This window comes from Leucopleurus acutus (assembly GCF_964270905.1).
Source record: "Leucopleurus acutus genome assembly, chromosome: 3".
NCBI classification, from domain to species: Eukaryota; Metazoa; Chordata; class Mammalia; order Artiodactyla; family Delphinidae; genus Leucopleurus; species Leucopleurus acutus.
The window spans coordinates 4,950,300-4,976,732 of NC_139145.1; the positions used below are offsets into that span (position 1 = coordinate 4,950,300).

Consider the following 26,433-nt stretch of genomic DNA (forward strand, 5'->3'; position numbering starts at 1 on the left):
AAGCACATGCCCAAGTCTGGCCACTCAAAGGGCTGCATCCTTCTCGCTACCGGGATCGGTGGAGGCGGTTGCGAGAGGGCATGACCTAACACCAGCCAAGAGTGACTCTGGGAGCTTTCTTAAATTTTAATTGAGGTAAAATTCACATAACGTAAAACTAACCATGAACCGTATTAAAGCGTATGATTCAGGGGCATCTAGAACCTTCCCAGTGTTGTGTAACCATCACTTCTATCTAGTTTTCCAAGACCTATTCTTCACCCCGAAAGGAAACCCTATACCCATTAATAGTCACTCCCCATTCCCTCCTCTCAGCCCCTAGCAACCACTAATCTGCTTTTGCCCTCCCTTAAGGATTTGCCTGTTCCAGACATTTCATATAAGTGAAATCATAGAATATGTGCCCTTAGTGTCTGGATTTTCACTGAGTGTCATGTTTTCAAGCTTCATCCATATTGTATCATGTGTCAGAGCGTCATTCCTTTTTAAGGAGGAATACTATTCCATCGTATGAATGCACCACTTTTGTTTATCCATCGATGGACATTTAGGTTGTTTCCACCTGTTGGTTCTTATCAACAGTGCTGCTATGAACATTTCTGTATGCATACTTGTTTGAATACCTGTTTTCAATTCTCTGGGGTATATGTCTAGGAGTGGAACTGATGGATCACATGGTGATTCTATGTTTAACTTGTTAAGGAACCAGTAAACTATTTTCCACCACAGCAGTACCATTTCACATTCCTACCAGCACATCACAAGGGTTCCAATTTCTCCATGTTTTCATCAGCACTTATCTACTGCCTTTAAAAAATATTATGGCCAACTTAGTGGGTGTGAAGTGATATTTGTGGTTTTGATTTGCATTTCCCTAATGATTAATGATGTTGAGCATCTTTTCATGTGCTCTTGGAGCTTTAGTGTATACTTTTCTACTTGGAAGGCTAGAAGCCTAGTGGCAGCCACCTCCTACCCATGAGGCAGACCAGAGGGATGGAGGGAACCTGGCCCTGGTGACATCATTTGAAGCCTAGATCCAGCCACACTTGCAGCAGGCTAACTTCAAAGGTATATATGCTGATTATCCTTTTGTCATTCCAGCCAGCTAGAGTTGAACACTTTGTCCTTTGCCACCCAGAGTCCTCCATGATGGAGACTGGGACTTGCCAAGGTCCCATGGTTAGTTAGAATTACACACTGGATGAGTACCTAGACCTCCTTCCTACCTGCCCACTGCCTCCATGCCCCAAGAGGAGGCTGTAAGGAGGAGTCAGCAGGGGCCAGGAGACAGAAGCTGGGGACAAATCATGGCCATGTATTTACGGATAGAGGCAAGAGGATTAGGAAGCAGATGCTTTTCTATCCGCCTGCCCCCAGAAGAGTTTGAATTGAGATTCTTAACTATCAGAGTGTCAGATGCCCTTTAGAGAATATCATGGAAGCACAGCTGCTCTCCCCACCAGAAACACCAGGACACAACATTTTGCAGACAATTCACAAGTCTGTAGAAATTCCCACCGTCTCCACCCCCTCCTCCCACCACAATCTATCCTGAGGCCATAGGTGAAGAAATTCTGGTTTCTAGAACAAGAAAGTCAGAAAGACCCAGAAGCAGGAGACCTGAGATCCAAATACAGTCTTTCTTCTGACTCACTGTGGAGCAAGGAATTTGGGGGAAGGACAGTCCTGGCTCAAGTCCAGGCTGTGGGGGCCTGGGCAAGTTGCTTGCCCTCTCTGAGCCACATCTATAAAATGAAACTATTCTTGTCTATCTGGAGGGGGGTGTCGAGGGTTATTAGGTTCAATGTTGTGTGTCAGGGACATGTAAATATGAGGGGCCCCTCTCCTTCCAATGTCCCCATCTCTCCAGCAGGCCAGATGGTCTTGCTGCTTCTCCTTTTGGAGTGATGCAGTCCAGGGGCTTAGATAACATGCCCAGAAGCCCATCTTCTGCAGAAAACGTCAAGTGGTTCATGGATACGAAATCCGTCCCGGCCCCCCAGGTTAAGAACCTCTTACTCTGAACTCTCTCTCATTTACTGAGCTCCAACAGCAGCTTCCTTTCTGTTGTTCCACTTCATTCCCACCCCAAAAGTTTCATACCTGCCATTCCCTCTGCCCAGAATGGTCTTGCCCAGTTCTTGGAATGGCTGGTTTCCTTGTTATTGAGGGCTCAGCTGGAAAGTGCGCTCCCCGCTGATCATCCATTTGAAATGGGCGCTCCCCACCCCATGGTCTTGAGAACATCACCATGCTTTATCTTTTTTGCAGCACCCATCAGTGCCTTGGTTAGGTGTCTTTTTATTTATCTAATGTTGTCTCCTCATTAGGGGAGGGACTTTGCATGTCTTTGTTGTCATATATCCCCAAGGACTAGTGTCAAACATATAGTAGGAACTCGGTATATATTTGTTGAAGAGATGAATGACTGACTGACTGAATGAATGAATGAACAGGTGGGAAAATAGATGAACGGAGGGATGACTGAATGATTTGGATGGATAAATGAATAAACAGATGGCTAAATATGGATGGATGGATGAATGGATGGATAAATAATTAAACAAATGGTTAGACAGAAGGGTAAATGAAAATAAATGGATGGCTAGATATAGATGGATGGAGGGATAGTTAACAGCTGGATACATGGATGGGTGGAAGGATAATGAGTAATGGATGATGGAAGGATGAATAATAAATATATGGATGGATGGATGGGTGGATAAGTGGATGAGTAGATGGACGCATGGATGGTTCAATGAATGGATGATACATTAATGAATAAGCAGTAGATAAAAAAGATGGATAACAGATAAAAGGATGGACGAATGAAGGAATAAATTAGTGGATGAGTAAATTAAAGGAGAGCTAGATGGATAGTTCAATGACAGTTCAAAAGATGGATGGATGGATAAATGGATGGATAAATTACAGAATGAGTAGATGGACGGATGTTTGCCAGACTCCATGCTAAGCACTTTATATGTTATCTTGTTTTATCTACACAGAAATCCCAGGAAGGAAGGAATGTTTTACAGACATGGTCCTTGAACTTCAGAGGCAGGAAAAAATCGCTTACCCCGGATAATACACGTAGGAGATGATGGAGCAGAATTCGAACTTACATCTGCCTGACTCCAAGCCCTGGGCTCTTAACCGCCATGGAAATCACCCTCCCCTTCTCCCCTCGCTTTGAGAGCCTGTACCAGCCACTGCAGCTCCCGTACTGATGCCCGTGCCCCAACAGTACCCAAATCACCCAGTCCTGGCCTCCAAGTTGCTCTGCTGTCAACCCCACAACTCCATGGGAGCCGGTGTGAGCCCGTGTGAGGATCTGTGAGGTCTCTGCACGCATGTGTGAGTGTAGAATGAGGTGACTGGAAAACATGTCCCTTCTCTGGGATGCCCCCCAAGTACCAGTGACATTGCACAGCCAAAGACAGGTCCAAAGAGTCTCATAGTGACCGCCACTCTTCATAAGGTGCCCGGGGACCAAGCCCCAGCCTGAGGTCATTCCCAGTGGCTGCCACAGAATCACAGCACCAGGTCATCCAGTCTGGTCACGTGACAACAGTGAACCAGGAAGAGGAAGTGAAAGAGAACAGGGGCAGGTTGTGGAGGGGAGCTCTGCCAGGCAGCCGCCCAGGGTCATCAGACTACAGCACAGAGAGGTTGTGAAGTCCATCCCCTGCCTCAGGATGGGGCCACGGAGGACCAGGAGGATGGGGAAATGGAGCTGGAGGGTGGAACTGCGAGTGTCTCTCAGTCTCCCCATTCAGGTTTCTGTCCTCAGGACGCAGGTAGCTGGGTGGTCAAGAAGCTGGCGGACCTCAGCAGCTCTTGTTGTCATCACTGATCTCCACGTAGGGCAGCCCCATGGGCCAAGTGTCCCGAGGCCAGTAGCAGACTTTGAGAGTTTTGTCCGGCATCTCATACGTGGCATCCACCATGGCCATGATGACAATGCCATAGGGGAAGGTGATGCTGATGAGTACATGCCTATGTGACAGGGTGATGACGGGACAAGATGCCCCTGCAGCCAGCTTGATGCTCCCATCCCCACCTCTCCCTACCTCTCATGGATCCTGACCATCCCAAAGGACCTCCTGGACCTGATCTCCTGACTACACCGTCCCCCAACACACACAGACATACATACACACACACATCCCGGTATCTGTGCCTCCCCACCCTGCCCCCAGGCTCCTGCTCCAAGCTCTGGCATCTGAGAGTTTCTGCTTCTAAGGCCCAAGACCACAGGGCAAATGCTTACCAGATGCTGTGCAGGTAGGAGAAATTAATCCACTGCCAGAAACTGCAAAGCCAGCGGTCACTGATCCAGCTAGTAAACGCAAAAGCCCATAAAACCATGGTGACCTCAATTAGATGCCGAAGCTCCTTATTACTGGTCCTAGGGAGGGAAGGAGGGAGATCAGAGCCTGACTCAGCTAGCAGGGCCCAAAGGGGCTGATGGGAAACTCCTCCATCCAAGGAGATGAGGCTGGGAGGAGGGAAGGATCAAGGGGGCAAGCGGGGAGAGGGCCAGATCTGTGCTAACACTTGCTGAGCACTTACAAGATGCCGGGTCCTCACAACAATGCTATTATTCCCATTTTGTAGATGAGAAAACTGAGGCACGTGAGATTAAGTATGTCCCAGCCCCACCCCAAGGTTACACAGCTAGTAAGTGGGGTCTGATTCAGGTTTATCAGAATGCAGAACCCGTAACCAACAAGGCTTTCCGTGTTTGTGTTTTGGGGTGTAAGTGTGTGTGCCCCTGTGGGTCGGTGCAGGAGAATTTATGTCTATGTGGCTATGAGAATATATGTCTGTGTGGGGGAGGGTGTATTCTCTGAGGCCATGTCTCAGGACAACTCAAGATTAGAATCTGTGTTTCCCAAACAGCAGAGCTAACCCACTGTCCCTTAGGAAACAGTTTATCAGGGATTAATGGGGCAGTAACTCCTTTATGGGTAAAAGTACAAGCCCTGCCCGCTAGCCTAAAATGGGACAGTTTGAACACGAAAAAAAAAAAAAAATCATAAGAATTGGTGAAATCTAAGGAATTCCCCAGTGGTGCAGTGGTTAGGACTCTGCGCTTCCACTTCAGGGGGCACAGGTTCGATCCCTGGTCAGGGAACTAAGATCCTGCATGCTGGGCAGTGTGGCCAAAAAAAAAAAAAAAAAAAAAAAAAAAAAAATTAAAATTAGTGAACTCTGAATAAAGTGTGTGATCTAGTTAACGGTATTGTCCCATTGTCAATTTCCTCCTTTTTGAGGCTGGACTGTGGTTACATCCGATGCTGCCATTGGGGGAGCAGGGGGGGAATCTGGGTAAAGGGTACACAGGACTCTGCGCTATTTTGGCAACTTGCTCTGAGCCTGTAATTATTTCAAAATAAAAAGTTAAAAATATAGGATAGTGACTGCAATGGATTGAAACACTTCAGAGATATAAACACCCATGAGTTCATAATAATACTTAAAGAAAAAAACCACTTCGTTGGTCCTTACTAGAGATGGCTAAGGCACCAACTCATTGCTCTAGAAGTTGATTTTTAAAAGGGAAAGAATCAGTGCCCTATCCTGTCTTTCCTGTCCAAACTGTATTTCAAGGTTGATGAGCAAAAGTCCTTCTATCTGGATGGATGAACTCCAGATAATCAATGCAGAAGGAATAACAGAATCTGAAAATCACCCTTTTGCACCCTCTAATGAGATCACGGATGGAGACGGCATGAAACAGCTGCTGGAATCATGAGGGGAAAGGTCAGTAGAAAACTTTACAATGAAGGGTCTGGATGACAACATCCGAATCTACTGATCAATCTTAATGGCACTAAATGTGGGACATTCATCATGGGGTCTTGATTGGCTGGAACAAGCAGCACCCAGTGCCACACATGAAATGAAAAAATTAAATGTAAATCTAGATCTATTAATTTTCAGGAAATACAAAAATAAAAAAAGAAGGAAAAAAGAAGAAAAAGAAAGAAAGAAGGAAAGAAAAAGAAAGAAAGGAAGGAAGAAAGAAAGAAAGGAAGAAAGAAAGAAAAAGAAAGAAAGAAACCACAGCAATCAGTCGGCCAAATCCATAATGCAGGATGTTGTACAGGACAAACGATCGATCGAGTTTCTGTTATCAAATCAGAGGTGTGAAGAAAGGGGGAGGGGGGAGGGGGGAGGGAGGGAGGGAGGGACTGCTATGGAATAAAGAAGGTCTGAGAGACTGTGTTTGCCTTCTGATTTAAACAAGACCAGGTGTAAGAAGATGTCTTTGGGAAACTGAGGAAAGTTCAGTGCAAAATGGGTATTAGATGCTATTTTAAGGAAGGATCTTCTATTCGTCCCTCTAGATCCTTCCCTGCCTTTCTCCACTCTGCCCTGTGCCTCAGAGGGCAGCAGGGGCAGGGGAGCTAAGCTATGTGGACCTCGAAATAAATATTCCAACAGTATCTTCCATCCACCCTTTGGTTCCCTACTGGGGCTCCCCATTGGCCAACCCAACTGGAAACCATTGGGCAACCCAACTGGAAGCCCAAGGACAAGGGAGCCCCTGGATTTGGTCCACACAACCTCCCTGTGGGATTGGCTCGGGCTGGCTACAACCAACAACTGGAGGCCACAGCTCTTGCCAAGGAGACCCCCCTCTGCTAGCTCTCTCCTTCCAGATTCTTGCAATCACTCCCTCCCCTCACTCCCCATCCCAGGTCTCCCGATGATCATAGAATCCCGCCGTTATTAACACAGAGCTTCTAAATGATCCCTAGGGATTTTCCTACAGCCTGTCCTCTCCTTTGTAAGGAAACGTTTTATTCAACTCTCCTCAAAGGGCCCCATTTGAGAGTCCCCTCTCTAGCCTGCTAAGACCTAGTATGGGCTAAAAATAATTCTTTATCAGGTGAGTGAAACCCTGAACAGTGAATGGGTGACATTATATGAAATCTGGGGGGAACATAGAACGCAGGTCGGCAAAACGCTAATGTTTGCTGGGGCTGGTTAGTGGGCACACGGAGGTTTGTGATACAATGCTCTCCACTTGTATGTGTGTTTGGGGGTTTTCAGAATAAAAGGGACAAACTCTGCAGTCAGAGACAACCTTAGGTTCAAATCCCGGTCCTGCCCCTATTTGGTGAATGACCTTGGGGAAGGGACATCACCTCTTTAAGGTGATCACCTCAGTGAGGTGCTGTGGGGTTTTTAGGTGGGGGTGGGGGGCGCGGTTCTTGGAAGGGAAAGGGGAGCCCCCACCCCGGGCACCTGCAGCCACTACCCACTTTTTATATTCCTGGGCCACGATGTAGACGACGTGCAGGGCAATGCTGTTGAGGGCGTACGCGTTGATCATGGGCGTCAGGAAGGACAGGAAGGTACTGACCACGGTGGCGGTGATGACCAGGCAGATGTACTGGGGCCTGGGGAGAGAAGGGATCAGCCGTGGGGGGGTGGTTGGGGGGTGTTCCTGTGGGGTTTAGGCAGAGCAATAGGGTGCTCTTGTCGCAAAGATGGATGAGAAAAGGGAAGCTCAGAAAATGGTCTTAAGACTCCCAGGTGGGCTCAGTAAAAGGTCTCAGGGGTCCCAGGAGGATCACATGAAATTTCCCAGGGAACCCAGGTGGGCACAGGCAGGGTCCAAAGGGGGTCCCGGGGTAGGGGATGGATAGGATGACAAGGGGGTCTCAGGGAAGCTCAAGGGGGCTTAGTCAGGTCAGAAGAGGGTTCCAGAGCCCAGGTGAGTTCAGGCAAGGGATTCAGGTGAGCCGGGTGGGATTAAGGAAGGAACTACAGGGGTCCCAGTGGCTATTAGGAGAGGGGTCCTGGAAGGCTCAAGTGGGTCACACAGGGTCAGGAGAGAGATTCAGATGGGTCTTGAGGTCAAAAAAAGGGCCCAGGAGGATCCAATGAAAGATTCAGGGGAACCCAGGTGACAGGCTCAGGGAAGAGGTCTGTGGGCCCCAGGTAAGCTTAGGCATGGGGTTCTGGGACCCCATAGTGGGTTCAGACAGGGTCTGGAGAAGGTCCCAGCTATCCAGGTGGGATCAGAGGAAGAATTCCAAATAAGCAGTAAGATAAGGGGAGGACTTCCAGGGGTCGCAAGTGCACTCAGAAGAGGGGCCCCTGGAAGTCCAGTTAGATCAGGCAGGGTCAGGAAAAAGTCCTGGGGTGTTGAGGGGAAGGATTCCAAACACCCCAAGAGGGCCTGGGCAGGGGACCCGGAGGATAGGTGGGCTCCAGCAAGATCGACAGAGGACCGGCCCTCGCCCCACCTGTTCTCCCCTAGGAAGGCAGGGAAGTAGCAGCGGGGCATCCATATGCTGTAGCCACTGGCCAGCAGCCACAGAATAGAGATCTCATCCAGCATCTGGCCCAGGAAGCTGAGTGTCATGTGAAAGTACATAGAGAACAGACCTGGAGCGAAAGACAAAGGCAGGTGGTCAAGGGAACTGTCCCTTCCCGCCCCCACTACCGTACTGTCCCAGCCCCCCACCTACCTACGACTGTGAAGAGGATGAAGGTGACATAAATGTAGCGGGAACGTTTCTGGACATATGGGTGCATGAGAAACATCATGAGAGGCCCAAAGATGAAGAAGGTGACATTGCTGAACTGGAGAAGGAAGGGGGAAATACGGGGAGGGGGTTGTCAGACAGAGGACGAGGAGGGGGGCTGCCCTTAGTCATTACCCAGTCGGTCACCTATCACCTTTCAGGCAGTTGATCTACCCAGGGTCTATCCATCTTTCAGCTGAATTTAACAGCCAACCAGTCATCAGCAGATCCATAACTCCATCCATTATTCTATGGGTTCATTCATTCATTCAGTGCATGTGGCAAAGTCTAGCTACTAACTTTCCACATTTTCCTTTCGGCAATAGTGTTCCCCAAGTTTGAGCTGGGCGTCCAACTACTCAGTGAAAGACTACATATCCCAGCCTTCCTTGCAGCTCACTGTGGCCTTGGGACCTGGTCTAGCCAATGGGATAGGAATGTAAATGAATCTGTTGCTTCCAGGTCAGTCCTTAAGAAGCAGCTTAAGGCTTGCACTCTACATCTCGTGGACTGAAATGCAAACTTGGTGGTCATGAGTTGGCCTTGGCCTTGTAGACAAGGAAAGACAATGTAATACCCTAGTGACTCGCTTCTAAAAACAGCAGGAAGCAGAAGTGATGGGGCATGACTTCCACCCACAGGCTCCTGTGGAGCCTTCCATCAGGTGGCTTCCACCTGACGGTTGCCATCTCAGAGCACGAGACATTGGAGCTCTAGCCACCATGCAAGGAGATGGGGTACCCTTAAAGCTGCCATGCTGGAGAGACCATGTGGAGAGACCACAGAGAGATCGAGAGAGATGCTGGAGGAGCCCCAGCTATTCCAGTCCCCAGAAGTTTGACTCTTCCCAGCCCAGCTACCACACACAGAAGTGAATGAACCTTCAGATGATTCCAGTCCCCTTCCCCCCTTCAAGTCACACCAACAGTTGTCAAGTGGAACACAGATGAGCTGTCCCTGCCAAACCCTATCCAGATTACTGATTCATGAGCAAAAAGAAATAAATAAATAAGTGGTCATTGTTTCAAGCCACTAAACTTTAGGGCGATTTGTTATGCAACATCAGCTAGCTGAGACAAAGAGGAAATATTACTGTGGGCTGGGGTAGGAGAGGAGAAAGGTGCATGGAGGCCAGCTGGTACCACACAGCTATGCCTTGTCCAGAACCCCATGATTGCACAGCTATGTTGTCTGTGGATTAGTGATTTGCGTCCTTATAATTAGACATTCACAATGTTCTGGGGCCCAGGCAAGGTTTATTATTCCCAGAATCTTTTCTCATCCTCAAAACAACCCTGCCAGGTAGGTTGTGCATCACCACACCATAGAAGTAGATACTGATTCTCAGAGTGGTCCAATGGTCCAGCCCAGGTCACCCAGCCAGTAACTGGAGAATCCAGGATTTGAAGCGAGATCCCACGTGAGTTTCTTGAGACAAGAATCAGAGTGCTGTTTATCACAGAAGCAGAAATTGCTTCATAGACCTCAGTCGATGTTTGATAATAACACATGATTCAGATAACTAACAATGACCACTAAGAATATGGCAGTTATGGCAGACAGCGGGAATCGAGCGCTCAACAACCATCCTCCCTTCTTCCTCCTTAACCAGACTGATTTGGTTCAGTATTAGGAAGACATATCCTTCTTGGGAGGCAAAGGGGAATAACAATGGGCACAAGCTAATCTGATTCTCTCCTTCTTCTATGTAACAAGGCCACCAAGCTAAAGACTACATTTCCCAGATTCCCTTGCAGCTCCACACAGCCGTGTGACTGAGTTCTGGCCAGTAAGACATGGGCACAAGACATAAGTACAGCTTCCAGGTTGTCTTCTTAAAGGGAAGGGGTGTGCCTTCCCCTCAATCCCTTTCTACTGGGATGCAGATGTGGTGGGATAGCTTCTTGAGCCACACAAATGACAGCAATGGCCTAGAGATGGGAAAACAACCATATAGAAGGAGCCTGGATCTCTGGTACCCCAAAGCTCTCACACCAGCCCTGGGGAGCTTATAATTGGATGTTATGTAAGAGAGAAACAAATTTCTATCTTCATTAAACCATTATTATTTTGGGTCTCTGCTACAGCAGCTGGACTTATGTCTTAACTTACAGATACCCCCTTCCTTCTTTGTTAAATAAACCAGACTTTTGTTCAGGCATCAGGAAGACATGGCTTTTAGGGAGGCAGGATTTGGCCCCAGGGCATAGATCATCCCTATTGCTAAGGACTGGTTAAGGAATGAATGTGTGGTATAATTCTGGCCAATGAAACGTGATGGAAGATCTGATGAGGGGCTTCTGGGAAAGTTCTCTTTACTGAAATCAGACTGAGTGAAAAGTCCTTTGGAGATTGTTGTGATGTTTCAGATGTGGCAGCCATTTTGCAACCATGAGGAAACAAAGTTGACAGCAAAAACAAATACTTGAGGACAGTGGTCTCAAACATTTTGGTTTCAAGATCTTCTTATATTCTTAAATATTACTGAGGACCCTGAAGAGCTTTTGCTTGTGTGAGTTACATCTATCAAGATTTACCTTATTAGAAACTAAAACCCCAAAACTTTCAAGACACGTGACTACACAAGCCCACATTCGTTTGGCCATCAGATAGATGATGTCATCACACGTCATGCAGCCTCTGGAAGGTTCCATTGTACCCTCGTGAGAGAATCAGAGTGGGAAAAGGCAAATAATACCTTAATATTATTATGAAAATAATTTTGACCTTGAGGAAACCCTGAAAGGGTCTCAAGGACACCAAGCAGGGTCCTCCTTTTGAGGACCACTTCTCCAGGGATAGCAGAGAAGAAAGATGGGAAGAACCAAGTAGCCTGATGATGTTGGGCTCTGAGTTAATCTATTCTGGAACCATCTACCTCCAACTTCCATTTAAAAAAAAAAAGATATTGTCCTTTCTATTTAAGCTGTTTTAGTTGGCTGTTTTGTTTGAAACCAAAGCATTCCAATGAACGACCTTTGGGATCCAAGTGGTGTGGGATTGGATACATGTTCCCTTGCTCATTAACTGTGGAGCCTTGAGAAGGTAACTTCGATCCCTTAACCTGCCATCTCTGCATTTCTGACATAGGCATAACACCACCTGCCTCTTCATGCTGTTGACCCAAAGGTCCCCAAGCCTCACTGGACTCATAAATACAATTAAGGTCACAAGAACATTTGCACCAGAATTTCAACGGCTCAAAGTCCCCAACTGCTGATGCAGGACTTTGATGCCCCTCGAAGTCTCCCCCAGATATGTTGGGGTCACAGTGAGTATCTCACATGGGCTCAGAAACAGGTATTCTCATGGCCTCAATCCACCTGCCAATTTGAGGTCAACCAGCTTGCTCACTCAATGACACCCTTCCCTCACCCCAAAAATCCTCCCCTCGTAAAGGTCTCCTAAATTGTCTGCATTCCATCTTAGAAAGTGAAGAAACAGCACCCTCTTAACTAGGATGCCCTGTTATTTTTCAGAACCCCAGTATTAATGACGCTGACTCAAAAATACAGGGCACAGTAGTGGGTGTGCGGAAAATCATTCACCTGATACAAGGTCAGCATCTACTAGCCTAGGTCCTGGGCACCTGTACAGGTTCCCAAGACAGGAGGCCTCCTGATTCCAGGACAGTCCACAGCTCTCCTGGGGCAATGGGAGAACCAGCTCAAAGGTCACAGTTTGAGAACCCAGCCTTGGCAAACTGGTTCCCCAGCCCATGGTCCCACCTATGTCCTTGTTTTCCACGCCAAGTTCTCTGGTGTTTGTCAATGGACAGAGTCAAACACATCTCCAGGAGGATCACCCAGTTCACAGTGGCTAGCCCAGAACACAGAACACCCCCGACCTGCCCTGTGTGTATCATGAGACCCTACCCCACCGGAATAGACACCTATCCCAAAGCAGGATATCAGACTTTTCTTTGGTGAATTTGAAACTTGGAGCAGACACAAAGCCTGGGAGTCACCATAATTGTGTTGCACCGCTGGCAACTCTCTAAAGAGGCCCTGGGATATTGTCATGATGTTTAAAATATGGCAACCATCTTGCCACCCACGAGAAGACAAGGGTGAGAAAAAAAAAAAGCAAATACTCGAGGGTAGTATTTGCCCTTCTTCTGAATCCTGCACACCTAACCTGGGTCACAGCCTTCCCAAAACAACTCATCTTTCCATTTTCTAAGATATCCCACAATCTTTCCAACGCCTTCTTTCTCCCCCTCCGCCCCCCTTTGGTTTCTTTCTTTGTTTTGGTTTTTGCTTAATCTACCATTCTATTGCCTGAATCCAACAAACCCATCAGCACTAGTAATATTAGCTAGGGTTCTTTGGTAGCAAGCAACAGAAAATGATTCTGGTGAACTTACACTATAAATATAAATGTGTGTGTGTGTGTGCGTGTGTGTGTGTGTGTGTGTGGTTACTTATTTAATTAACCAAATCATTCATTCATTCATTCATTCATTCATTATAGGGAGCTCATTAATCAAAGGAATTGCAGAGGACAAGGAAAACCAGAAACCAGAACAGCTTTGACCCTCTAATGGACAATCTCTTCAGGGGGCAATTTTGGGTATGAATGAAAACAACAGTGTCCAGTCCTTCTGTCCAAGCCCAAGCTTCAAATTCTGGAGAGTGTAGCCTGGGCCACATCCCACCCTTGGCCAGAGGAGGGGGACCACCTTGATTGACCATCCCACTGAGGCCATAACCAGGTGGTTGATGAAGGGAAAATGGGGCCATGGATACTGAATGGGCAAAACCCCAAACAACTCTGATGGTCCCTCTGTCTTCAACCAAACGGCAGCCCTTGGGCAAATCAGGCATGCCTGAAGATGCTGAGCCATCCAGCCTCCCAGACTGTTAAGCCTCCACTTAAAACACGTCCGTGACTCTCATCTATAAAATCCAGGTTCTTAAGCTTGGCTTATAAACTCCCTCCATGACTCACCTTTCTCCACCTTCAACTTTATAATCTGGGTGGAAGGAATAACTCAGTTCTGAATGAGCCATCCTTTAACCTCCAGGAGTTCACACATACTGTTCCCACTGCCTGGAACACTCTCATTCCCACTTACCCCTCTTTGCCAGGCCAATTACTCCGCCTTTAACCTGGGCATCACTTTCTCCCTAAAGCCTTCCTAATCCCCCAAGGCAGGGTCAGGTGGCCTTCCTTTGTGGCCCTGTGCCGTCCCACTTTCCTGACACTTGTCTGGCTGGAACCATCCGGCTCTCCCGCTAAACCTGGCTTTGAGAATGGGGACTGTGGCTTCCCCCTTCTCCATTATAACCTCAGGAACCAGAATATAGTAGGTGCTCAATAAATCCTGTTGGCTGGATCTCAAAAGAATTCAGGTGGATCACCTGTCACACACATGAAAACACTTGGCAGAGGGTCTTGCATCTAGAAACTTCTGAATAGAAGGCGCTACAACTGTCACTTTCCAATCTATTGACAGCCTGACGTTACAGATTGTTCTTAATCCTAGCACACCCCCTCAAGGTCCGCCTTTCTAGTTCTTGTTTGGCAATGGGGAGCTTGAGTCTCAGAGAGGTGGAGTGACTTCTCTGAGGTTGCACAGCTCTGGGGGACTCCAAAGTTTGCTTTGACCCCCCTGCTTTGAGAGATTGGAGGACTAGATGGGTGGTGAAGATGAAGAGGGGGCTCCCCTGCTTCCTGGCTGTGTGATCTGGTGTCTCTGGGTCCCCCTTTCCTGCGCCAGTGAAGTCGGAGAGGATCATCAATGCTACCGTGAAGGTTGTTGAGTGGAGGGGGATGCATGAGGCCAGGCATTGAAAAGCTACTTCGCCAGGGACATGGTTTTGGCTCAAGAAATAGCAAAGGCTGCTGCTGCTCTTGTTACTGTTGAAGGAGATAATAATAACAGGCTTGTGGTTGGTATCAATGCTCCATGCTAAGTGGGCTGCAGGATGAAGACAGGTGTTCTCAATAACGTCCCTGAGCGTGCAGAATGAGGACAGAGCAACAGGCAACGCCTATAACTAATGGGCTCCGAATGCCGCCGGGGTTTGTGATAGAATCAGAGACCACCCTGACAGCAGCGTCTCCCTCTCTGCCCTCTGGGGCTGAGCCCCCGCGTTTCCCAACCACCGGCCCTACCCAGACTCAGAGAGGCAGGCAAGGTACCCGCCCGAGATCGTGGCCAGTCCTGAGCTCTGGACACAGGTGAGCTGGATTCCTTGGGTCCCAGCCCCAGCAGGTGCCTTCACTTTCATTCATTCATTCATTTGCTCAACAATCATTCCTTCAGTACCTACGACGTGCTCAAGGACCTTACCAGTGCCTGAAAACAAAGTCACTGCCTTTACGGTGTGTCCAGTCAGAGTTTGGGGGATGCTCTATGCTTCATTTTCCTCCTCTATAAAACAGAGTCCCTATCTCCGAGCGCCACGGTGAGGATTCGAGAACTGAGTGCCACGGGACCAGGGGGGTCGGCAGTTTTGTTCACTGCTACAAACCCCAGGTGTCTCGGACAGTGCCTGGCACACAGTAGGTGCTCAGTGAATTTTGGTAGCGAATAATGCATGCAAAGAATACGTGTCAATAATGCGCATATGTGTCTGATGCATGTGCTGTGTACCACGGGGTGACTATTATTCTAGAATGCTTTGATGTTTTGATCACCCGTACCCAGCAGGACGTCTGGTAAGTGGATGTGGCTGGATCCTTAGGACCGGAAGGAGGAAAAGGGGGAGAGATGGAGGGAAGGTGGGGAGAAGGAGGAAGGAAGGAAGGAAGGAAGGAGGGAAGGAAGGGGATTGACCTGAGTAGACGCCTCACCTCAGTCTTTTTCACTGCTTACTGCTTTATCATCTCTGCCCTCCCCACCGGACTGTGACTTCCAAGAGGACAGGAAACACCTGTTTTATCCCCAGCTGTGTCCCCAGAGCCTATCATGCTGGGCACCCAGTAGGCTGCCATGCACTCGAGAAAAATATGTTGACTCGGTCAAATCAAGAAACATGGCCGGGGCGCTTCCCTGGTGGCGCAGTGGTTGAGAGTCCGCCTGCCGATGCAGGGGCCGCGGGTTCGTGCCCCGGTCTGGGAGGATCCCACATGCCGCGGAGCGGCTGGGCCCGTGAGCCATGGCCACTGAGCCTGCGCATCCGGAGCCTGTGCTCCGCAACGGGAGGGGCCACAACAGTGAGAGGCCCACGTACCACAAAAAAAAAAAAGAAAGAAATATGGCCGGGGGTGGGAGGGATAAACTACAGTTTGAGATGAACAGATGCACACTACTGAATATAAAATAGATAAACAACAAGGTCCTACTGTACAGCACAGGGAACTCTACTCAATATCCTATAATAAACCATAATGGAAAAGAACATGAAAAAGGGAATTCCCTGGTGGTCCAGTAGTTAGGACTCCGCACTCTTACTGCCGGGGCCCCGGGTTCAATCCTTGGTCAGGGAACTAAGATCCCGCAAGCTGCATGGAGCGGCCATAAAAAGAAAAGAAAAGAAAAGAAAAAGAGTATATATTCTTTTTATATATATGTATATATCTAAGTATATGTATATTTGAATCACTTTGCTGTACACCAGAAACTAATACAACATTGCAAATCAACTACAGCAAAAAATTAAAAAAAAAAAAAAAAAAAAAAGGCCAAACCTCCCCTTTCTCTTTCTCCCCAGTGCCGAAGCTCAAACTCCCACCACCAACCCTGGCCCTGTCACCTGCCGAGGACCCCCGTATGCATCCATTCCACTCATGCACATGAGTGTCAGTGCTGGGCTGGGGGCGTGGACCACCAGCCACAGTCCCTCTCCGCATGGGACTTACTTGCATGAATTAAGATGCACACGACATTGTTAATCACTCAGTAACTGAGTGGCCTCACAGCACTGTGCGTAAGTGAGAGACTCTGAGACTAGGTGGCCGGGGTTTAACTCTGGCACTCTCAGCATTCACATGCTTGCAAGTCACATGCTGTGCAACCCTGGGAAGGAAATGTACCCTCTCTGAGCCTTTATTTCCCCATCTGTAAAATGCGGAGAATAAGAATTTTATGAGGATTACAGTGCTCTTTTATTTGACATTAACAAAATTCATGTCAAATAAAATTAATATATGAAACCTTTCTCATTTCTCTGTGCTATGTGTACTTCTAACAACAACAATAATAATAGCTTCAACTTATTCAGTGCTTAGGATGTGCCAGGAGCTGTGAGTTTTTTTAAATACCTCTATTTTTTAAATTACAATATAACTCACAGACTATCAAATTCATTCTTTTCAAGTGTACCTAATCTATTCAAATGTTGTGCAACCATCATTGCTAATTCCAGAACATTTTCATCAGCCCAAAAGGAAACCCTGTGCCCATTAGCAATCACTCTCCCTTCCCTTCCCCCAGCCCTTGGAAACCATGCATCCACTGTCGGTCTCTGTGCATTTGCCTGTTCTGGATGTTTCGTATCGACAGAATCGCATACTGTGTGGTCTTTTGGGTCTGGTTTCTCACTGAGAATCATGTTTTCAAAGTTCATCCATGTGGTAGCATGTGTCAGTGCTTGACTCCTTTTTAAGGCTGAATCATATTCCATTGTGTGGATGGAGCACATTGTGTTTATCCATTCATCCACTGATGGACATTAGGGACATCCAGTAGCTGTATCATCCTCTCCATCGTCCTATGAGTCAAAAATTACTAGCACCTCACAGAAATCCCCTTTTTGCACAGGTACTCAGTAAATATTTGCTGAATAAAAGGAATGAATGGGGACTTCCCTGGTGGCGCAGTGGTTAAGAATCCTTCTGCCAATGCAGGGGACACGGGTTCGAGCCCTAGTCTGGGAAGATCCCACACGTCGCAGAGCAGCTAAGCCCGTGCGCCACAACTACTGAGCCTGCGCTCTAGAGCCCGCGAGCCACAACTACTGAAGCCCACGCACCTAGAGCCCGCGCTCCGCAACACGAGAAGTCACTGCAATGAGAAGCCCGCGCAACGCAACGAAGAGTAGCCCCCGCTCACCACAACTAGAGAAAGCCTGAGCGCAGCAACGAAGACCCAATGCAGCCCAAAATAAATAAATTAATTAATTTTAAAAAAAAGGAATGAATGAATGAGTTTTTCTTCCCTAGCGTGTACCACCCCCTGGCAACCTATACTCTTGACTCCTGTTTATTGCCTGTCTCCTCCATCCCCCAGGACACCAGCCCCACGAGAGCAGGCATTTTTGTCTGCTTTGATCACCACTGCGTCCCCAGAGCTGGAACAGTGACTGGCTGCACCAATTCCCAATGAATGAAGAGTGAAATAAAGGGGTCATTTCAATCTGACCCCTGTGTCAGCCCCGGGAGGCCAGCAGGTTGCAGATCAGCGCTGCCTGTTTTTCCGAAGGAGAAGAGAGGCCCAGAGGGACCTATCGAGTCTGGGTCTGGGATGTATCATGAGCATGGTCACCAGTTTCATGCGTGCAATTATTCAATTAATCGCATCTCTCCTCCCTGAGGGCAGGAACCATGCCCTCCTCGGTTCTGCGGGACCTGGCATACAAGAGGTGCCCTGTAATTAATTGCTGTTGCTGTGAGTTTTGAGGAGGAGAAAGGCAGAAGAGGGAGGTGTGGTTTAGAGCTCATGGGACCTGCTGGTCACAGCCAGGCGCTCAGAGAGGGGCGGGCCTCCCGCCTGGGTCACACAGCATCCAAGGAAGAGAGAGACTGGAGTTACTAGCACACTGCAGAGGCCAACAGCGCCAAGGCTATCAGAAAAGAAGGTGGGGATGCTGTCGGAGGTGTGCACTGCAGCCCACACCCTCCCCGCTCTCATCTCCCTGTCTCTTTGATACCCACCCACCCCCAGACTCCCCCTACTCATCCCCACTCCTGTGCCTTTCCTATGCAGTTCCCCACGCCAGGCACACCATCCCTTTGTTCTGAATCTGGGCATCTGAGAGGGAGTTTTCTAGAGAGGATGAGATGCGGAGCCTCTGAAGCTTTGGCAGGATCCCAGGGAAGAAATTCAGCAGCACGGCTGCCTCTGGGAGCCTGGGGCGGGGGGCCTTGAAACATCTCCCCACACCACTTGAAACTCTCCTAAGTTGTCAGCAGCCCAGAAGGAGGCCACACCTGGAGGCCACCAGGCCAAAGCAAACAGGTGCCAACTAGAGCGGCCCACACCTTGACTTCTCCCCCTGCCCCACCTGCCCCAGCCCCTCCCACACCCCCGACCTCTGCTCCTGTTGGATCGCCCTTCCTGGCTCTCGGTTAGACTGTGAAACGCAGCCAGGTGTTCCAGCTGCCCCCAGATCATCAACTCCCCCATGCTCCGAAGTCAGCCATGGCTCCCGCGTGCCCTCACGATGCAGCACACACTCTTTTGCCCTGCTTTCCTGATTTAAGCCCCTGGAAACCTCATCAGCACTTTTTCTCTCCTTCGTTTCCTCTCCCTCAGGCAGGCAGCCTGGGCGTTGGCTCGAAGCTAACAGTTCTTTTCTCTCACCTCAAGACCTTTGCATATGCTGTTTCCTTTGCCCCATACACCTTAGAGAACATTTACTCATTCCTTAAGCATCAAGGTTCCCTCCCCATTCAACAAACAGAGGCGTCAGGCTCCACCCCACCGTTCCTCACCATCCCACATCTGCCCCCTGTTTTTCTCCCTTTGCCACGAGCTAACTGTGGGGGTGTCCATTTCTAATTCTGAACCACCAGCCCAACAACCCGGGGGCACTGAGCCTCTCTGGGACCCCAGCATCACCCAGCACAGGTTGGTTTACAGCACTTTTGTTGAATGAATGAGTCCGTCAGTGAATACAGGATAAATTTCAAACACTCCAACTCAGCATTGAAACCTTCATCTTTCTCTCTCCCCATATTTTAGCCACAGAGACATACTTTCCCAAACTGGTTGTCCCTCTTTTACTTCCAGGACTTAGCACACCCTTTTCTTATCTTCTGCTCTCTTTCCCAGGCTCCTGCCCTACTTGGCGAGGTCCTATTCATCCTTCAAAAGCCAACGCCTAGGTGCCCTCCTCTAAGAAGCCGAGTCCTCCAGTGCGTCCTTCGTCTGTACCCTGACGGTGTGCTGGGCTGGGCTCTACTTCCTCCAACCGCAGGCCCAGAGCTCCTTGCACGTAGATCAAGAAAGCAAAAGATTCTTCAGAGAACACTCTTTTCCAATTACGAGCTGTGATTCCTAAGTGGATCATGACAAAATCCATGTGAACAGATTTAAAATTTTTTTCTGCTATACATGTGGTCTTTCATTGACATACCTAGACCAAAAGCATGCTTTTAAAAGCCTGCCTAGGGCTTCCCTGGTGGCGCAGGCGTTAAGAATCCACCTGCCAATGCAGGGGACACGGGTTCGAGCCCTGGTCCGGGAAGATCCCACATGCCGCGGAGCAACTAAGCCCGTGCACCGCAACTACTGAGCCCGTACTGAGCCTAGAGCCCGTGTTCTGCAACAAGATAAGCCACCGCAATGAGAAGCCCAAGCACCGCAATGAAGAGGAGTCCCCGCTCGCTACAACTAGAGAAAGCCCGCGCACAGCAACAAAGACCCAATGCAGCCAAAAATAAATAAATAAAATAAAATTTAAAAATTAAAACTAAAAAATTAAAAGCTGCCTAGTAGTTTGACATCTATTCAAGCCCTACAAAGATTAGTGAAAATGTTATGGCTTTTGTGTGGTCCATGTGCTAAGGATGATGTTTCCAATTTTAAAAGGGACTTCCCGGGCTTCCCTGGTGGCACAGTGGTTGAGAGTCCGCCTGCCGATGCAGGGGACACGGGTTCGTGCCCCGGTCCGGGAGGATCCCACATGCCGCGGAGCGGCTGGGCCCGTGGGCCATGGCCGCTGAGCCTGCGCGTCCGGAGCCTGTGCTCCGCAACGGGAGAGGCCACAGCAGAGAGAGGCCCGCATACCGCAAAAAAATAAAATAAAATAAAAAAATAAAAGGGACTTCCCTGGTGGTCCAGTGGTTAGGATTCGGCGCTTTCACTGCCAGGGCCCAGGTTCGATCCCTGGTGGGGAAACTAAGATCCCACAATCCCTGAGGCGCAGGAAAAAAAAAAAAAAAAAGGTTGAAGGAGGATGTCATGGAGGGGAATTTTGCATGAGAGCGCACGGATGCGGAAGCAGCCCACATCTGAGCCAGCCCTCTCTCTGTGCCTTCTGCAGGGTGGGCTGGACAGGGAACTTTCTGGACTAGGGAATGCAGAGAGGAGGAGTCCAGAACCCCACACCCTCTTCTCAGCCTCCAGGCACCAGCACATTCAGCCCTCTCCCATTTTATAGGGAAGGCCACCGAGGACCAGAAAGGGTCGGTATCTCTGGCTCAGGAGAAGCAAAAGCTGGGGCGACCTCAGGGACCCTTTGAATCTCAAACTCTTGCCTCCCAGCTCTGGGAAGTGGTGAGGTCAAAGGTAACAGAGTCAGAGCAACCTGACACTGAGCTCCCCTCCCCCAAAAAAACACCTCTTCCGGATATGCCAAGTTCAAATCCCACCTCTAAGTACCACAGTTACCCTGGGCATATCCTTCAATCTCCCTGAATGCCTGTTTCTTAATCTGGAAAATGGGATTAACTAACTCTATATACTATACATGCTGCCTAATTCCCAATGTCATGGTGAAGATTAAATGAGGTTTTCTCAGGCAAAATGTTTTGGGCAATGCCTGGCACACAGTAAGTGCTCGGTAAAGGCCATTATTTGCGTGAATTCATGCTCACCATTTATTGAGTACGTACTACGTGCAGGGCACAGAGCAAAGGACATTGTCTCATTATCCACCAATCCGGGAGCTCCAGGAAGGCAAGCCCACTGCCTTATTCACCACAGTGTCCCCAGCACCCCACACAGGATAACTGTACGTGTCTCTGGTCGCTTGCATCTTTCAAGCTTTGGTTAAATGCCATTGCCGTTGAGGCATCCAAGAGTTTTGAGCCCTTCCAGTGTGGTCCTGATAGCAGGGGCTGGGTGAAGGATGACCAGCCATCCTATTTTGCCTGGAACTGCAGGGTCTCCTGGGACACGGGACTTATGGTGCTAAAACCAGGACAGTCCCAGCATACTGGGATGAGTTGGTCACCCTGGGCTGGGGATACAGCTGAGGACAAGGCAGACACAGCCATCTCCTCCAGGAAGCCCTCCCTGATCCACCCCTCCACCAATGGCTCAGGAGCTGCCTCTAGGCTTCCCAGAAGCTGCCTGTGCGCCTCCCATTACAGCACCATCATCCTGGGTTGTGGACACCTGGAGTCGCACCTGTATCCTCTGCTCTGGGAGGGCAGAGGCAGCTCTTTTCCAGGTTACGGCTGCATTTCCAAAACCTACCACAGAGCCTCATGCCTAATAAAGACAGTCTAATGAATGAAAGCCAGAAGGCAGGCGTTGCCTAACAGATGAGCAAACTGAGGCTCAGAGAGATGGCTGCTCGGGCAGGATTTCCCAGCGGGGAGGTGGAGCAGCTGGGGTTTGAACCCCTGTTTGCTGAGACTCTGTCCCACCAGAGGCTCCCGCCCGGCCCTCACCGTGTTGTAGAACTCGGCCACCAGCTCCCAGTGCTGGAAGTTGCTCTCACACCAGTCCACCTCCGAGCTCTGGTAGGCAAAGATGCTGGGCATCCTGACGCGGTGCCTGCCATCCGCTGGCTGCGTCTGGCAGAGAGGAGCACGGGAGCCTAGAGAGGGCCGGGCCCAGCCAAGGCGGGGAAGAGACGGTGGGGTGCCCCACAGCAGGCAGAGAGGAAAAGCCTGCTGGACGGCTCCCTGGTGGCACCAGGACAGCCTGCCCGGTGTGGTGGCGGCCAGCCACTGCCCTGGGCATAAGCAGAGGGGTTGGCACTGTCCAGGCAGGGCAGGGGTGAGTGGGGAGGGGGCCTCCCTTCCCTGCCCCCCTATGAGTGGGAGTTAGGGGGACTGTTTTTTGGAACAGTAATTTAAAATAATGGTGATGGGGACCTCCCTGGTGGTCCAGTGGTTAAGACTCCACTCTCCCAATGCAGGGGGCCTGGGTTCAATCCCTGGTCAGGGAACTAGATCCCGCATGCTGCAACTAAGACCTGGAGCAGTCAAATAAATAAATAAATATTTAAAAAAAATAAAGTAATGATGATGATGATCCCACTGGGATGAGTACTTTGCCATCCCCACTTTGCAGATGGGCAAACTGAGGCAGAGAGCAACGTCATTTGCTCAGAGCATGCAAGGTGATGACACCAAGATGTGAAAACAGGCAGGCTCCAGACTCCAAGCTTCTTTTTAATTTATTTTTTCTTTTCTTTTTCTTTTTCTTTTTTTTTGACCGCACTGTGAGGCTTGCAGGATCTTAGATCCCCGACCAGGGATTGAACCCGGGCCACCGTAGTGAAAACGCCAAGTCTTAACCACTGGACTGCCAGGGAATTCCCCAGACTCCAAGCTTCTAACCATTAGGCTTTACTACCTCCACATCGCCAAAGCTCCACGCTGCTGCTTCCCAGATTAGGGCCAACAGCTGGACACCTGCCCCAACAGACTCCGCTCAGCTCCCTTGGAATCCTTGGTGATAGAAACTCCTTTGGGGGCTTCAGTCTTCCTGTCTGTGCTACGGAAGGCTAGGCTGGATTGAAGCCATTTCTCTTGGGTGGACAAGACCTCATACACCTAGAGTGTCCCAGCTTCCACCAAAGCATCCCTGAGGGGAGGAATCTGTGGAGTTCTAGGCCTGGGGTCCCCAGTCCTGGCTTCCCAGGGCTGTGGAAAGCTCCGGTTTGAGAGTCAGACAGGCCTGAGTTTGAATTCTGAGTTCCTCCTGTTCCTAAGCTGTGTGGCCTTGGGCAAGTGAATGCACCTCTCTGAGCCTCAGCTTTCTCGCCTGTAAGATGGGAATAATAATAGTACCTCCCTCTTAGGGCTACTGTGAAGATTTAATGAGCTGATACAGCATTTCCCTAGGAAGAAAATTTTTGGTGATGGTGGCCCTGAATTGAGAATCACTGAACTGTGTGGCGAGAAATTTACTTACTCCCTTTTCAGTTCTCAATAGTTCCAGGAGAGGGGCTCAGTTGGTGCTAATACATGTTTATGCCTCAACATTTAATCCCTTTGTTTGTTAAAAAGCCCTTCAGCAGGCAACAGTATCCAGCTAGACTGTCTTGATATTATTTACATGGTATTTATTTATTTCACTTTTTAAAATAAATGTATTTATTTATTTTTGGCTGTGTTGGGTCTTCGTTGCTGTGCGCGGGCCGTGGTACATTTCATGTTATGTATATTTCACCACATTTTTTTAAAGTAATTAATTTAGCTTTTTAAAGGGGGTGTCATTTGACAAAATATCTTACGTAAATAAGAGTTTGGGTGGGGGATGGATATAGGAAAACCCCGAGGGTCCTCTGTAAATTCGAAACTTGGGAACTATTGAGGTTGTGTAGGCTGAGGCCTCAGCCCAGAGTTGGCACAAAGAGGCTATTAAACCATCATCATCATGACCATCATCTACAACAGCGGTCCCCAACCTTTTTGGCACCAGGAACCAGTTTCGTGGAAGACAATTTTTCCATGGAAGGGGCCAGGGGGATGGTTCAGTCTTTAACGCGAGCGATGGGGAGCACGGCCTGGGGGTTGGGGATCCCTGATCTACACGGTGTAAAATGCTTCCACGTTCACACTCTTCCAGATACGCAGAGAGCCGCCTTCAAGATCCTCTGGAGGGATGAGAAAGACGTCACGTTTAGAGGTGACAGAAGTTTCCAGAGCCTGAATTAAAAGCTCGACCTGGCTCTATACTCCCCTAGATCAGCAAAAAACCCACCTGTAGCCATAGCCCTGGCCCCAAACTCCTTCCCCAGGTGGACCAGGAGAGCAAACACACACCACTGGGACTTCCCCGGTGGCACAGTGGCTAAGACTCCGGGCTCCCAATGCAGGGGGCACGGGTTCAATCCCTGGTCAGGGAACTAGATCTCACATGACGCAAGGCAGCTAAAGATCCCATGTGCTGCAACTAAGACCCGGAACGGCCAAATAAAAAAATAAATATTAAAACACACACACACACCGCCACCGCTGCCACCCCAGCCTCTCCCAGCCCAGCTGGAAGCAGACAGCCTCCTGTGTCCCTCCCTAGTCAAATCTGGGTGAGGACACAGCCATCAGGATCTGGCTCTCCTGGATCTTGCTTAAGGGTTTAGCAGCCGGAAGCAAGGTGGTAACAGGTGCCCACGCCCACTGCAGCCTGGAGTTTGGGAAATCACCCTGTACTGCACACGCGCACAGGGGCAACAGGACGATGAGACAGGTGTGTGGGTGCTGAGGGGGTGGCGCTCGCCCTCTACCAGCGAGCAGGTATGGAGGGCCAGAGCTTGGGTGGAGGGGTGATGCGTCTCCACGGCCGCTGCAACAAATTAGCACAAACAGTGGCTTGAGACTACACGCATCTACTATCGTACGGTTCTGGAGATCAGGAGTTCGGAAGGCGTCCTATGGGGCAAACACCCAGGTGTGGGCAGGGCTGGCTCCTTCTGGAGGCTCCAGGGAAGAATCCACATCCTGGCTTTCTCTGGCTTCTAGGGGCTGCCTGCATTCCTTGGCTCAGGGCCCCTTCCTCCATCTTCAAAGTGCATCATCCGGGACTTCCCTGGTGGCGCAGTGGTTAAGAACCCACCTGCCAATGCAGGGGACACGGGTTCGAGCCCTGGTCCGGGAAGATGCCACATCCCCGGAGTAACTAAGCTTGTGCACCACAACTACTGAGCCTGCGCTCTAGAGCCCGCGAGCCACAACTACTGAGCCCGCGTGCCACAACTACTGAAGCCTGTGCGCCTAGAGCCCGTGCTCCGAAACAAGAGAAGCCACCACAATGAGAAGCCCACGTGCAGCAACAAAGACCCATCACAGACAAAAAAAAAAAAAAAAAGGAAAAAGAAAAGAAAACCAAAATGCGTCATCCCTTCTTTTGATGCCATAATCTTACCCCTTTTCTCTGACCTGGAGCTTCTTATAAAGACCCTTGTGATGGGGACGTCCCCGGTGGTCCAGTGGCTAAGACTCCGTGCTCCCAATGCAGGGGGGCTGGCTTCGATCCCTGGTTAGGGAACTAGATCCTGCATGCCGCAATTAAGACCTGGTGCACCAGATAAATAAATAAATACATATTAAAATTTAAAAAAGACCCTTGTGATGACACTGGGTCCACGAGGACAATGCGAGACAATCTCCTCCTCTCAAGATCCTCAATTCAATGACACCTTTGCCATGGAAGGTGACATATTCCCAAGTTTTGGTAACAAGGATGTGGACATTTGGAGGGAACCAATCATCTACTCACAGAAGAGGGTGAGAGGGCTGGGGGCTGGGGCTGAACTAAATTGAGGTTGAGATAGACACGAGGATGGACTTGGGGATAAGAATGGATACAGGGTTGGGAACTGGCCTGGGGATCAGGTTGGGGTGGAGGGTGGAGGCTGAGTTGGGATTGGAGATGCGGCTAAAGACAGCATTGGAAATGGAAGGCGTTGGGGATGGAAATGGGGACGGGGACAGGGACAGCGTTGCGGGTGAGGTGGAGAACAACACTGGGATGGGTTCGGGGATGAGGATGGACTTGACAGCACGGTGGGGGATGGGATTGTGGACCTCACCTCATCGGAATTGAAGCAGTGGATGGGACTCTGTCCACGATGGACACGGGCATCTCACCCCAGATCCGTTCCCATGGGGCTTGAAAGGGTGGGAGGTAGATGCCAGTGGGGGTGGTGAGGAGGTTGACAAAGAGCTGCCTTGAGAAAATGAAACTCGCTGATAACCTTACAGTCCAGAGATAACTGCTGTTAATACTGGGCTAGGGTTTTCGGCTTAAACAATCATTCGTATTATTATTATTTTTATTTTTACAAAGATTTGGGTGCCGTTGTATGTC

General features: G+C 49.4%; 1 protein-coding gene across 1 annotated transcript; it reads right to left on the minus strand.

Moving 5' to 3' along the window:
* Positions 1-3,833: 3,833 nt before the first annotated feature.
* ACER1 (alkaline ceramidase 1) lies at positions 3,834-22,154 on the minus strand (the record flags this gene model as incomplete). The annotated part of the gene is made up of 6 exons (XM_082835936.1): positions 3,834-4,002; positions 4,277-4,414; positions 7,281-7,418; positions 8,271-8,412; positions 8,496-8,610; positions 22,062-22,154. 6 exons carry the CDS (start codon positions 22,152-22,154, stop codon positions 3,834-3,836), a joined length of 795 nt encoding a protein of 264 aa, XP_082692062.1.
* Positions 22,155-26,433: the final 4,279 nt, after the last annotated feature.